General features: G+C 52.3%; 1 protein-coding gene across 1 annotated transcript; it reads left to right on the top strand.

Moving 5' to 3' along the window:
- Positions 1-1,303: 1,303 nt before the first annotated feature.
- Positions 1,304-13,686, top strand: LOC103662067 (carbohydrate sulfotransferase 6). Its single transcript, XM_040633604.1, has 3 exons — positions 1,304-1,750; positions 10,332-10,406; positions 11,263-13,686. Exon 3 carries the CDS (start codon positions 11,278-11,280, stop codon positions 12,457-12,459), a length of 1,182 nt encoding a protein of 393 aa, XP_040489538.1. The 5' UTR covers positions 1,304-1,750; positions 10,332-10,406; positions 11,263-11,277; the 3' UTR covers positions 12,460-13,686.

Genomic DNA, 13,686 nt, shown 5'->3' with positions numbered 1-13,686 from the left:
CATAATGTTCATGGTCTTTAAGATGTCTTATTTCTTTCTCACCAGATAAATTCTAAATGCCTATTGGGGAAGATGTATAATTATGGTAACCTAAAGAAAATCAGTTGTCCTTAAATGTCCTATTGGCATTCTGGTACACATCTTTCTAATCTTTAGTAGTTTCGAATTTTTTCACTATCATAACTTCTATGAACTTTGTGTATAAATCCTTGTTGCCAGTTATTTCCTTAAGATATATCCCAGACGGGCGCCTGGGTGGCTCAATCAGTTAAGCATCGGACTCTTGATCTCAGCTCAGGTCTTGATCTCAGGGTCTTCATCTCAGGGTGGTAAGTTCAAGACCCATGTTGGCCTCCATGCTGGGCCTGGAGCCTACTTAAAAAAAAAAAAAAAAAAAAAAGATAAATCCTAGAAAGGAATTGCTAATTCAAAAAGCTTATGGCTGTTCTTAAGGATTTAAATTCATCTTGCCAAACCGCATCCTGGAAAGAATGCACTAATTTATACTCCCAGCAGCAGAGACTTCTTTTAGATCCCACCACGGATTACAAGAAGTCAGAATCCTCTTTTTCAGATGCCTGGACTCTGTTGTTATCTGGGCGGGGGAGGGGGTGCGGACTGCTTTACTCATTGAAACATACCCTGTATTTATCCGGACCTGCTATCAAGCCTGGGCCTCTGGATTGATGCTAAAACAGGGAGGGGGACAGCCAGCTCTGGGCCCAGCCCCTGAGTGTTTCGGCCCTAGGTGTCTCGGCCCCTCCCGGCTCGGCTACTGCTTGGGGAGGCCGCGTGTGTGTCCGCCTGGCATCAAGATGCCTTGCATTTGGCTTAGGTCTGAGGCTGGGGGCTTGGGAAGGGGCTTGGATTCCAAGTTACTTCGCTACAAGGATGCCACCGAGAGCGAGGAGGGCTAAGATTAAGATTTGATTTCCCTCGCAAGGGCCTTTTGTGCTCCCGGGAGGCTTCCTTCTCCGCGAACGGAGGAGGAGGCAACTTTTTTGGCCAATTAGTAGGATGAGAGGGGAGTGCGAGCGCCCTTCGACATCCTCCCGCGGCCCCCGGGCCCACCTGTGCCCGCCCTCACCCGGTCCTCTCGTGCCCGCCCCTGGGAGGCCGCCCCTCCCCCGACGTGGGGAGGGTAGCGAGAGCCGGGGGCCAACCGGCTCCTTCCTTCCTTCGTCCCTCCCGCCCCGGCTCCCGCCCGCCGCCTTCGGGACCGCAGCCACGTCTGAAAGCGCCTCATTGTGTGCGCTCTTCTCCCGCCCGCAGCGCGGAGCAGCGGCACCCACAGCGCAGAGCTCGCGCGCAGGGGCGCGGGGACGCAGGGGCGCGGCGCCTGGCCCGGGTGGGCTCCGGGACAAGGGTGCCCGAGTGTGTGTCTGGCCGTTGCCCCACGACTGCCCCCACACACATACATCCCGTTCTTAAGACGCCTCTCCTTTTCCAGGACACTCCTGCCCTGTTTCCAGGTTCCCTTCGCCTTGGGTCTCCAGGTGCCTCCAATATCTGGGTATCTGCTGGTCTGCGCCCATGCCTCTCAGAGCCTTCTCCCCGGTGCCACCGGGTGCCCCTAACTAGCGGGGGGGCTTACAGAGCACGGCAGCCCCTGCGGACTCTCCCAGTGAAGACGCGGCCGGCTGCGGACTGGAACTTGCAAGAGGAGACGTCAGGGAGCCTCTGCGGAGCCTCGGGACAGTGGTGTCCGCCTCCCCGCCGCGCCAGCTCGGGCAGGGACGCCAGCTTTGGGGTACGTTGGTTGGTCCTCTCTCGGCACGGAATGCCCCCAGTCAGGGGCATGGGTCTTGTAGCCGGGGAGACGGTCTGGGGAGAAGGGCTGAGGGCGGTGGTTGTATCAGAACGCGGAAAGGCCATGGTAGTCCCAGGCGCTGGTTAGAAAGTGCCTTCCTGCGGCTTCAACCCCAGATCACTGCTGGGGATCCCTAAACTCTTGAAACGTGAGAGCCAAAGGGCATGTGTTAATCTAGAAAGCTTCCACCACCACCACCACCCGCCCACGGAACTGTGGAGGAAAGACAGCTTGGTGTGTGACTTTGGAACCATATACAGCTGAATGGGAGTCTGGCGGCCCCTGTTTCTGCGGCGGGATCTTGGGCAACCGGAAAGACCTTTCTTGGCCCAGCATAGTGCCCGGTACAAGTTAACTCTCTTTTCTCTCCCCATCCCCATCTTGGACCGGAGGCATGAGGGTGGGAAAACTGAGGCCTGAAGAGCAGAAAGGACTCGGCTGCCCTGGGGCCGAGAGTGAGCGAGCTAAGCACCAGAGCGAACGGGAATGGTGTGTGGCTTCTTGCGCGTTGGCTGTGCTAAGAGTTATACGGTTCCACTTAACTCCTGTCCAACCCGTGTGCTAGGCGCTGTGGCAGCGGCCTTTACAAAGGAGCCAGCTGAAGCACCAAGACTTTAGGGGGGCCCTGCTCAAAGGCACACACCTCACTGGTGTAGAGGCAGAATTTGAACCCAGTGTGGCTCCAGAAGCCAGGCTTCTAGGCATTTTTCGCTGCTGCTTTGCGTGTCCGTGTTCTGCCCCTGCCTGGGCTTGCCAAATTCTGTTGCAAGGGTGCTAGGTCACCTGAACCAGGCCAGGCTGTTCTTGAGTGTTCCTTATGAAGAGGCTTTCGCTTGGATCCATAGATTATAGTTGTAACCCAGGAGTCGGAGGATTTCTGAACAGATACAACTGTGCTATGTGCCATTGTTCTAAGTGTTTTAGCAATATTAACTCATTGAATCTTCACATCAAGTCCTGACTTGGATTATATTATTTCCCCCATTTTATTTTATTTTTTTTAAAGCAAGCTCTGGGCCGAACGTGGAGCTTGAACTCATGAGCGAGAGATCAAGCGTCACATGCTCAAGGGACGGAGCCAGCCAGTCGAATTTCCCCCATTTTATAGATTAAATAACAATAGGCACAGAGAGATTAAGTAACTTGCCTAAGATCACACAGTAAATGATCAAATGGAGTTTGTTAGCCACTGTGCTACCCCTGCTCCCTGTCATGAGACAGAATCCTGCTTCTAGTCTACTAAGGGGAGATAGGTACAGAAATGCAGGAAAAAGAATACGGCACGTGGTGACATTGTAGCATTGACAATGATTTCTGGATTGTCACCGAGTACTCAGGGCGTGTTGAAATTTTCTATTGCCTCGAAGATACCTTCTTGTGCTTGGTTTGTTTGAATCAGAATCCAAACAATGTCCACACACTGTGTCTGGCTGTTACATGTTTTGAGTTATTTTCTTCTAAAACAGCCCCTTCCTTTTTTTTTTTAATGTCATTAAATTCTAAGAATGATTTGCTTTTCACATATAATAATCAAAATAAAAGGTTAAAAAAAAAACCACCAGCGAACATTCCATATTATCCCTGTAATAAGAGGGCTCAGTCAACACTTGGGGGAACACAGGGTATGTGCTAAATGTGCACTCCCTACCCCCATCCCCTGCATGTCTTGCTTCAGAAAAGAGGTGGGAGCCGCCAGACTTCAGGTCTCCCCAGCTGTAAGTTTCTGTGATTGGGTCCTGTGCAAAGTGCATTTTGAGGATTCCCCAAAGTTCAGAGCCAGGGAAAGATGTTATGTGTGATCTGCTTATTTGCTTTGAAATGCCCCCAGGGTAGCTCTGAGCCAGGGAGACTTAAGGCTCCTTTCCCGAACAATTTTATTTCATTTCCCAATAGATTCCTGCAGGCCAATATGTTTCCTCCAGCAGCATCTGGGCTGTGTGACTCCAGCTTCCCTGCCTCTAGCCGAGGCCACGAAGCTGCTCATTAGGACTGGCAGAGAGATAGCAGATGTGGCCCGGGCTTGGGGCCCGGACTGTCTCTGCTGCAGCCTGGCCCCGCCCACAGCCCCGAGGCTGACCGTGGGCTTGGGGATCTTGATATCTTTGAGTGCATAGGAGGTAATTCTCCAGCCAATGCCCCTGCCCTGCTCCGGCCAACTGGTACTCAGGTCAGCTGGGAGATGGGTTTGCAGGCACTTCTCTTCCCGCAGTGAGAGCTGGAGCAGGCAAACTCCACCTGTGCCTCCTGTAACCAAATTTATGATTACCAAAGTAGTACAAGTCTATCATAGACTGCCTGGAAAATTCAGCAAAGCACTAAGAAGAAAAAAATTACCTGTACCTGGCCATAGATAACTACTAATATTCAGGGGCGCCTGGGGGCGGTGCTCAGTGGGTTAAGCGTCTACATTCGGCTCAGGTCATGATCCCAGAGTCCTGGATCTAATCCAGAGTCAGGCTCCCTGCTCAGCAGGGAGTCTGCTTCTCCCTCTGCCCCTCCCTCTGCCTGCCACTCCCCCTGCTTGTGCTCTCTCTCTCAAATAAATAAATAAGATCTTTAAAAAAAAAAAGATTACTAATATTCAGTATGCATCCTTCGAGATTTCTTTTATATGTTTTTGCGTTTTCTTTCTTTCTTTCTTTCTTTTTTTTTTTTGTTTATTTGACAGAGACAGACAGCCAGCGAGAGGGAACACAAGCAGGGGGAGTGGGAGAGGAAGAAGCAGGCTTCCAGCAGAGGAGCCTGATGTGGGGCTTGATCCCGGAACTCCGGGATCACGCCCTGAGCCGAAGGCAGACGCTTAACGACTGCGCCACCCAGGCGCCTCTTTGCGGTTTTCTTTTAAAAGATTTTATTTGAGAGAGAGGGTGAGTGAGAGAGAGCATGAATGGGGGTGGGGGGGCAGTGGGAGAAGGAGAAGCAGACTCCCCACTTAGCAGGGAGCCCTATTCGGGGCTCAACCCCTGGGACCCTGAGATCATGACCTGAGCCAGAGACAGACGCTTAGGCGTAAGCCACCAGACGCCCTTGGACATGGATTTTAGAGTGGCATTGCTGTATCACATGGTAACCTTATGTTTAACCGTTGAAGAACTACCACTTTGCATCCCCCACAGCAGTGTACCAGGGTTCTGATTTCCCCACCTTCTCACTAATACTGGTTATCTTCTACCTTTTTTATTTTAACCATCCTAGCTGATGGGATGTGGTCTCTCATTCTAGTTTTGATTGGCATTTCCCTAATGACTAAAATTGTCAAGCATCGTTTCTTGCACTTGTAGGCAATTTGTATATCTTTGGAAGAATGTCTAGTCAAAGCTTTTGCCCATTTTTAAGTTGGGTTGTTTGTCTTCTATTATTGAATTATAAGAGCTCTTTATATATCTGGGTCCCTTGCTACATACGATTTGCAAGTATTTTCTCCCACCTGGGGGTGTCCTTTCATGTTCTTGTTGATGTCCTTTGGTATTTGTGTTTTTTTAATATTTGTGCATTTTTAACACTACTGTATGTCTTAGTACTTGTGGTTTTTCCACTGGACACTATGTAGTTAAAAGCTCTAAAGTTAAAAGGTTAGGACTTAAATTCTGACTCAGCTGCTGTGTGTGTCCTTGAGGCAAGTTTCTTATCTTTCTAAATCTTAGTTTCCTTCTCTGTAAAATAGGGAGGAGTGTCAGGTGTGTCACATCATAGAGTTGTCATAAGGATTAAGTCAGAAAATGGGCCGAAAAGTCTTGGCATATAGGAAGCCCTTAACAGATGGTATTTACTGGTATTCCATGTTTCCAGCCCACCTTAAACATTCATCTTGCTCCTCCTCTCTTTCCTTTCCTCCCTTGCTCCCCCCCCCCCTTGTTTTTTTTCTTTTCTCTTTCCCTCTTTTTGAGCCTTCTCCCTAACAGATGCTCCGGGCTCCATTAGAGCTGGTTTCCCCCAGGGGTGACCCTTGATGCCAAGAATCCACTGATCCCTCATCTGGAATCTGTTTTCTCTAGTCTTTGGGGTTCCTGGACAGGGATGGCCTCCAGCTGATGCCAAACTGAGAGAAATCTGAGCCATGAATTTGTACCTAGGATTACATTTCACTCCCTTAGATACCCTGCCAGGGCTGGGAGAGGCTGCTGAGTAAGGGGCACGCAGAGCTGGGGTCCAGGGGAGGGTTTCCCAGAGAGCTGGGTTCCTGGGCTCAGGCTCTCCCCCTGCTACGTCCCGCCCTGTAGCTCAGATTTCCCATCTGCCAATCAGATAGAACAATAGCTCCTTCCTGTGTCTCCCAGGCCAACAAATAATCAGGGATGTGTAGAAGGTACTGTCACTTTAAAATGCTCAGCAAGGGGGTGCCTGAGTGGCTCAGTCATTGGAGCATCAGACTCATGATCACAGCTCAGATCTTGATCTCAGGGTTGTGGGTTTGAGCCCTGTGTTGGGCTCCATGGAGAGCCTCCTTAAAAAAAAAAAAAAAAAAAGTAAAATGCTTAGCAGGAAGAAATGTGGGCTACGTGGGGAACTCCTCCCTTTGCATCTGGATCAGAGTATCTGACTTCAATTAGGCAAATGTTTATTAATATCACCTACTCGTTCAGTCTTTGGGACATTCCCGGACATGACACTTACTGTCTGTCTTAGTCAGGAATCTTGACTCTTTTGAAATATAACATACATACAGAAAAGAGCACCAGTCATAAAAATACAGCTTGATGACACACCCAGGTGTTTAGCCCCGAATCAAGGAACACAGCGTGACCAGCCCCCAGAACTCCATCCGTGCTCCTGACAGTTCTGCCCTCACCCCACCCCACCAGGGGGACCCACTCTGTAATCAAAACACTTGGTTGTAAATGGCAGAAACTGAACTCACGCTGGCTTGACGAAAAACAGAGCAGTTTCCCCATCTGGGAAGTCCATGAGTCAATTCTTGCCCAGATGGATCCAGATGCTGCCAGCTGCTCACGGGCTCTCAAACTTTCCTTCTCTGTTCAGTTCTCTTCTGCGTTGGCTTTATACCCAGGCAGTTTCCCTCTTCCCCGCAGATATACAAAAATCCTGGGATTGGACTTGGGGCAACGCGAGGTCCGGGTATAGTGTATGGAATATAGAGTTGAGCCAGGCTTGAGACACATGTCTCCCTAAGAACCATGAAGTGGGCGGTCAGCCCCATGCAAACCACACACACTTTGTGTGAGTGACGGTGGTTGCTGAAAGAAAAATCTAGAGGCCGTTAGCAGAATAAGGAGGAACAGGTATCGAGTGGACCCAAGCAAACCCTGTCTAGTGCACCTGTGCAGGGCTGAGCCCCTCCCTGGGTGCCTGGGAACAGACACTTGCAAAAAAGCCACAGTCTCGACCCTCAGGTTCCTCACAGGCGAGAAGGGGTGGCAAAGTGTCACTCAGGGCAGTGTGGTACATGCCTTGAGAGAGGCACAGGTGAGGTGTCTTGGGAGGAAGCTGAGATGACTCCTGGGGGGAGGCGGGGCTGGGCACTTAGAGCAGAGCAGAGGGGAACACGGAGTAATGATTCCACCTGATCTGACACACGGGACGCTGGGGGGGAATTATGGGAAGTGAGGTTGGAAAGCGGAAGGTTGCTGAGTAGGAGAATGACAGGATCAAATATGGTGTAGGCAGCTCCGGTGGCTCTGTGCAATATGAAATGCAGGGAGACCGGCTGGGGGATTTGTCTAGAATCTAGGAGAGAAGGATGCATGCCCGGGCTAGCATGACCCTCCCCTGGCACTGGATAGTTGGGCCACTCACTTGGAACACCGTCTGGTCCCTTGGCCACTTCATGGATGTGTCTTTGAGGTTCCTAGCTAGATTGTCAGCTCTGCTAGGATAGGACGTTGGACGTTGGACCTCCTGGATCTATCCCCTTGCTTTCTTATCTTTTATCTATTTTCCATCTTTTGTCCATCAATGATCTTTTTGTTCTACCTTCTCCACTTCAATTTTATCTGTACAATTTTAATCTGTAGGGCAGTTTAACTCCGGGGAAAACAAAGGGTTATACAACAAAGGACATGTACTCCTAGTGCACCGTGTGCTTCAGCTGTGTGCTATTTTACAAATGATGTCAATTTTGAATATTGACTTTACGACAAAAAAAAAAAAAAAACAACCTTTCAGTGACGTGACAAAGACTACTCTATAAAGTGGTCCTGGGTAGCAGGGTAGGAGGGGGAACTTTTTGTTCCCTCTGTGGTCTCTTGTACTTTATTCCCACCTCCCTCCCCCAAAATACGGATTATTTTTATCACTATCATCAAAAACTTTGTGGAAGTTAGAGGCACAGTTGCCTCTGAGGAGGACCTGGGGGAAGCATAGGGGCAGACAATGTTACTTCCTTTTGACTCGGTGGCCCTTGCACTCTGGTGTGGGGCTGTATCTGCCAAGCCATGGGCTCTCCTTTCTAATTTTCACAAAGAAAACATGAGTCCACGATAACCTCATCTGTACCTTCAGAGGTTTGCACCACCTCTATGTACTACCTTTTTCTAAAATTAAACATAAATAATAAATATATGCCCTCCAAAGGAATTTTAAAATTAAAAAATTTGTAGGGGAGGGGGCTAGGCCTTCCAAGATGGGGGACTTCATTGGGGAAAGGCTGAGGAGTGAGAGAGACCCACCCCAGAGTTCTATTCTGGGTGTCTGGCACTTGGATTTAAGCCTCTGCCCTAGGGGCGCCTGGGTGGCTCAGTTGGTTGAGTGTCTGACTCTTGATTTCAGCTCAGGTCATCGTCTCAGGGTCGTTGAGCTCGAGCCCTGCATGGGGCTCTGCACTGAGCGTGGAGTCTACTTAAGATTCTAGGGGCGCCTGGGTGGCATAGTCGTTAAGCGTCTGCCTTCAGCTCAGGGTGTGTTCCCAGCGTTCTGGGATCGAGTCCCACATCAGGCTCCTCCGCTGCGAGCCTGCTTCTTTCTCTCCCACTCCCCCTGCTTGTGTTCCCTCTCTTGCTGGCTGTCTCTGTCAAATAAATAAATAAAATCTTAAAAAAAAAAAAAAAAGATTCTTTCTCCCTCTCCCTCTCCCTCTGCCCCTCCCCCTCTCCCTGCTTGTGCTCTCTCTCAAGCTCTTGCTTTCTCTCAAATAAATAAATTAATTAATTAATTAATTAATAAATAAAATCTTTCCTACCTCCCAGGAATGTTGGAAAGATGCAGTTCAATCATGAAGATAAAGTGCTTACCCTGGTGTCTCCCTGACCTGCGGTTGGGTGTCCTGTACCTAAGGCTCCTTATCAGAAAACTCTCCCGTAGGACCTGGACTTCTCTGGACACTCTGCATAGGGCAGCATGTGTCAATCCCCTTCCTAGTTCTCAAGTTCCAATAATAGGATCAGGTATCAGTTCCGTGTTGTGTGAGTCACCTAAGAAAACATCTGGAGGGCAGGTAACAACACACATTGGTGGCTTATGGTCAAGACCCTCCCTGGCCGGGAAAGGGCTGGGCTGGCCAGGGCAGCTATGTTTGGGCCAAACACCAGGGTCTAGTGCTCTGCAGGGATTTCCCAGGAATGGGAGAGGCTACCTGACTATAATTGGAAAGTGCCAGAAACTTAGAGATGGAAGTCCTGGGTTGGGGTCCCTCTTTACCTGCTATCTCTCCAAGCCTTGGGTCCTTCATGTAAAAAAGGGAAAACATAATGTCCACTGAAGGGGCCATTGAGTTAAATCATAGCATCTAGCACTTGTGGGTCAGGAGGCAGTGCTGGTCACCAGATGACAGAGCTGCTGGGTGTCCTCCACCCACTCTGGCAGCCTCCAGATAAGTGGGATCTGCTCACGATTTACACCTGGTGTCTCCTGGTGGTGACATGGGCAGGGAGGGGGCTTTGAGGGGAGCAAATGCTGTGAAAGCAAAGAGGAAACTTTCAGGCCCCTCCCTTCCAAAGCAGCTCTTCCTTGAGATCATGGCAAGAGCAACAGGTGCAAGGAGGGAAAAACTCTAGGACCTCAGGGTGCGCGAGCTTGGCTCAGTGTCCCTTTCACTCTGCTGGACAAGTGCGATATTCTTAAGATCCAGTAAAGGACCCAGGGTGGGCTCAGGAGATGCTGGGATTCCAGATGTAGGTGACCTCAGGGTGTCTCATCTGGGTGGTGACCTCCCCTGCTTCCTCCTCTCCCACCACAGCACCAGCAGCAGCACAGGGCGGACGTTTGGCACTAGCGAGCCCTTCCTCATCTGTGTTGGTAGCAGCTCCTTCATGACAAAGCCCAAGAGGCTAAATGTGACCATCCTCACTTTACAGGGGAGGAAACTGAGCCTTGGAGAAGTCAAGTCGTTTGCCCCAGGTTTCATAGCCCCTAAGTGGCATCAGAGGGCTCACTGCCGCCCTCTCTTCTCCGACTAGCAGGAGACACCATCAGGTCACACATACTTGGAAAAATGTGCTCAGGGGCTGGGCAGCTATTTCCCACCTGCAGGGAACTTTCTGTCCGTCTGGGAATGCAAAGCCCTCCCGCTGTGCAGGGCTATCTCCTCCTGTGAGACTCTGACCCAGCCTCCCTCCTGCTTTCTCAGGTCCTGAAAAACCTGCAGGCATCTTCCATGGATTGTGATTAAGGTGGGCAGCTCTCCCAGCAGCCCAGGACTACAGTGAGTAACCTCAGCATGGAAAAGGGCAAGTGGTGGCCAGGAGCCTGACTGCTGTCACCTCTCCCTTTACTGCTTTCTTCTGCACATTCCCACAGCTCCAGAAGGGTACCCTCCCTCTGGAGTTCATGTATCCCGTAGCACTTTACTCTCTGTAGATAGCTACAGTTAGTGTTCTTTGTCTATGTCATTTATTCACTTTTAATAATGAAATCTGCATCAGCTTGTTTAAAAGAAGTCAGACAACACAGAAACACACTGTGTGGAAAGGGCAAGTTATCAGTTATGGGATTTACGACATGCCCTGCCCCCCAAGCTCATTCCATTACTCCAGTACCCCTATGAATCCCCTTTTTACAGATGGGTAAACTGAGTTACAGACAGATTAAGAATTTGGTCCAGGATCACAGGCTAGGAAGTGGCTGAGCCTGGTAAGGGAGTCAAATCACCCATCAAGCTGTTGAGCTCAACAATCTAAACTTGTCTCCCTGAAAGGAATTCTTAAGCAAAAGGTGGGAATTGTGTTTTTAAAATATTTCCCTTTCCAGAAAAAAAGAGAGAAAGACAGGGGAGGGGAAGAGGGAGGGAGGAAGTAACGACGAGCATACATTTCCCACAGCATTCTGCAACTGGCCTCTTGCTCTGCATACACTAGATCTTGGCTGATGTCTCAAAGTCGTATTCCCGGGAGAGTCCCCCACTGGGACGGCCATAGTCTGGGGAGGCCCCACAGGTCGGGTGGTCTAGTCGGGGGTGCGGGGGAAGGGGGAGGGCTGCTCCCTGCAAGCGCTGGACAAACGTTGGGGTGTGGCATGGCCAGTGGGCCGCGGTCCCTAACGGCTGCCCTCTCCTCCCGCAGGCCCCAGCCGGAGGCATGTGGCTGCCCCGCATCTCCAGCACGGCGGTGACCGTGCTCCTGCTGGCGCAGACTGGCATCCTGCTTTTCCTGGTCTCCTGGCCCAGGCCGCCGTCCCCAGCCGGCGGCAAAGAGCGGGTGCACCTGCTGGTGCTGTCCTCATGGCGCTCAGGCTCGTCCTTCGTGGGCCAGCTTTTCAGCCAGCACCCCGATGTCTTCTACCTGATGGAGCCCGGGTGGCACGTGTGGACCACCCTGTCCCAGGGGAGCGCGCCGGCGCTGCACATGGCCGTGCGCGACGTGGTGCGCTCCGTCTTCCTGTGTGACATGGACGTGTTCGACGCCTACCTGCCGTGGCGCCGCAACCTGTCGGACCTCTTCCAGTACGCGGTGAGCCGCGCGCTGTGCTCGCCGCCCGCCTGCAGCGCCTTCCCGCGCGGCGCTATCAGCAGCGAGGCGGTGTGCAAGCCGCTGTGCGCGCGGCAGCCCTTCCGCCTGGCCCAGGAGGCCTGCCGCACCTACAGCCACGTGGTGCTCAAGGAGGTGCGCTTCTTCAACCTGCAGGTGCTCTACCAGCTGCTCAACGATCCCGCGCTCAACCTGCGCATCGTGCACCTGGTGCGCGACCCGCGGGCCGTGCTGAGGTCGCGCGAGCAGACGGCCAAGGCGCTGGCGCGCGACAACGGCATCGTACTGGGCACCAATGGCACGTGGGTGGAGGCCGACCCCGGCCTACGCGTGGTGCGCGAGGTGTGCCGCAGCCACGTGCGCATTGCGGAGGCAGCCACGCAGAAGCCGCCGCCCTTCCTGCGGGGCCGCTACCGCCTGGTGCGTTTCGAGGATCTGGCGCGGGCGCCGCTGCCCGAGATCCGCGCGCTCTATGCCTTTGCGGGCCTGAGCCTCACGCCGCAGCTCGAGGCCTGGATCCACAACATCACGCACGGGTCCGGGCCCGGCGCGCGCCGCGAGGCCTTCAAGACCTCGTCCAGGGACGCGGTCAATGTCTCCCAGGCCTGGCGCCACGCACTGCCCTTCGCCAAGATCCGCCGCGTGCAGGAGCTGTGTGCCGGCGCGCTGCAGCTGCTGGGCTACCGGCCCGTCTTCTCCGAGAGCGAGCAGCGCAACCTCGCCCTGGACCTCGTGCTGCCGCGCGGCCCTAGCAGCTTCAGCTGGGCGTCATCCACTGCTGCGCACCCCTAACCTTAGCGGAGGCCCCTAGTTGTGGCGCTGGGGAGGGAGCCGGGCACACGGGGCGCAGGCCGCTATTGGAGGGGCCAGGAGTTTGGAAGTCCTCCTCTGTAGAATGAATGGACTGAGTCCCCAAAGCGCCATGTTTCTTCTTGCTTGTGAATTTTATTTTGAGTCCTCCTTAGCAGCTGGGTTCCCGTCAGGCGCACACTTCAAGGAAAGCAAAACTGTCCACACTTCCTCTGGGCACAGGGAATAAGCTCCTCACCCGCTTTCTTCCAAAGTCTCCTTTCATTTTGGGTGCATCATCCAGCAGCTGAGAAGGGGGTCCCAGCCCTTCCTGGGAGTAGAGAGGCACTGTGGTGAGCTGGCCCTTGAAGTCTGTACACCCCCACCAACACACACACACACACACACACACACACACACACACACTCCCGACTTCGTTCCCCACCCCCCATGTCCCACCACCACACTATCAGAGCTGTTGGCATTTATATTCACTCGTTTCTTTCAGAAAGAAATCAGACAGGATGCCTCTTATCTTGTGGTCTCCTTGTAGCCATTCTGTGCCCCATCTCCTGGGGGCCCACATACCCCCATCCCCTGCACAGTTACCTGGGGCGAACGTTTGATTTGTCCTGACAGTAACATCCTACCCTGAGAAATAGACATAATAATTAATCTTGTAATACTAGAGTTTACAGTCTAAAGTTTGACAAGCAAAACGCAAAGCTGAAGGGACAATGAGGAGGACGGGGGGGGGTTGTTTTGCTCTGAGGTTACAGTTGGAAGGAGAGGGTGAATCAGGCTTGCAGAGACCCATCTCCTTCATGAAGGATGGTCAGATTTTCCCGTCTGCACAAGGGAAGAGCAAGCAGTGGTGGCTGGGGCTGCAGCTGCAGGGTACAGGAGATGATGAGATATCTGGGCCCAGAGTGCAGAACCTTAGAGAATCTCCTGGATAACCCTGGAGGGAGGCAGTGAGGGGGAAAGGTAGAGTGAGAAAGGAAGGAGGAGGGGAGGAGCAGAGAGATATTGACCTTGGAGCTGAAGCTTCAGGACACCTCACTTGAGGATTTGTCAAGCTGTAGAAGGTTCAGGCCTCATAAAACCTGAGCCTGCCGCTTCACAGTAGTGTGGGGAAGGTATTTCAATCCCTGAATTTATTGGGGCTCCTGGGCAGCTCAGTAGGTTAAGCGCCCGACTTTGGCTCAGGTCATGATCTCAGGGTCCTGG

This window comes from Ursus maritimus, unplaced genomic scaffold (assembly GCF_017311325.1).
Source record: "Ursus maritimus isolate PB19 unplaced genomic scaffold, ASM1731132v1 scaffold_19, whole genome shotgun sequence".
NCBI classification, from domain to species: domain Eukaryota; kingdom Metazoa; phylum Chordata; class Mammalia; order Carnivora; family Ursidae; genus Ursus; species Ursus maritimus.
Note: the sequence above shows the minus strand (reverse complement) of the source record. Positions and strands in the feature narration are given on the sequence as shown.

Bases quoted from the DNA above. Each gene is read 5' to 3' on its own strand.
- LOC103662067 (XM_040633604.1), top strand. From the start codon at position 11,278: ATGTGGCTGCCCCGCATCTCCAGCACGGCGGTGACCGTGCTCCTGCTG.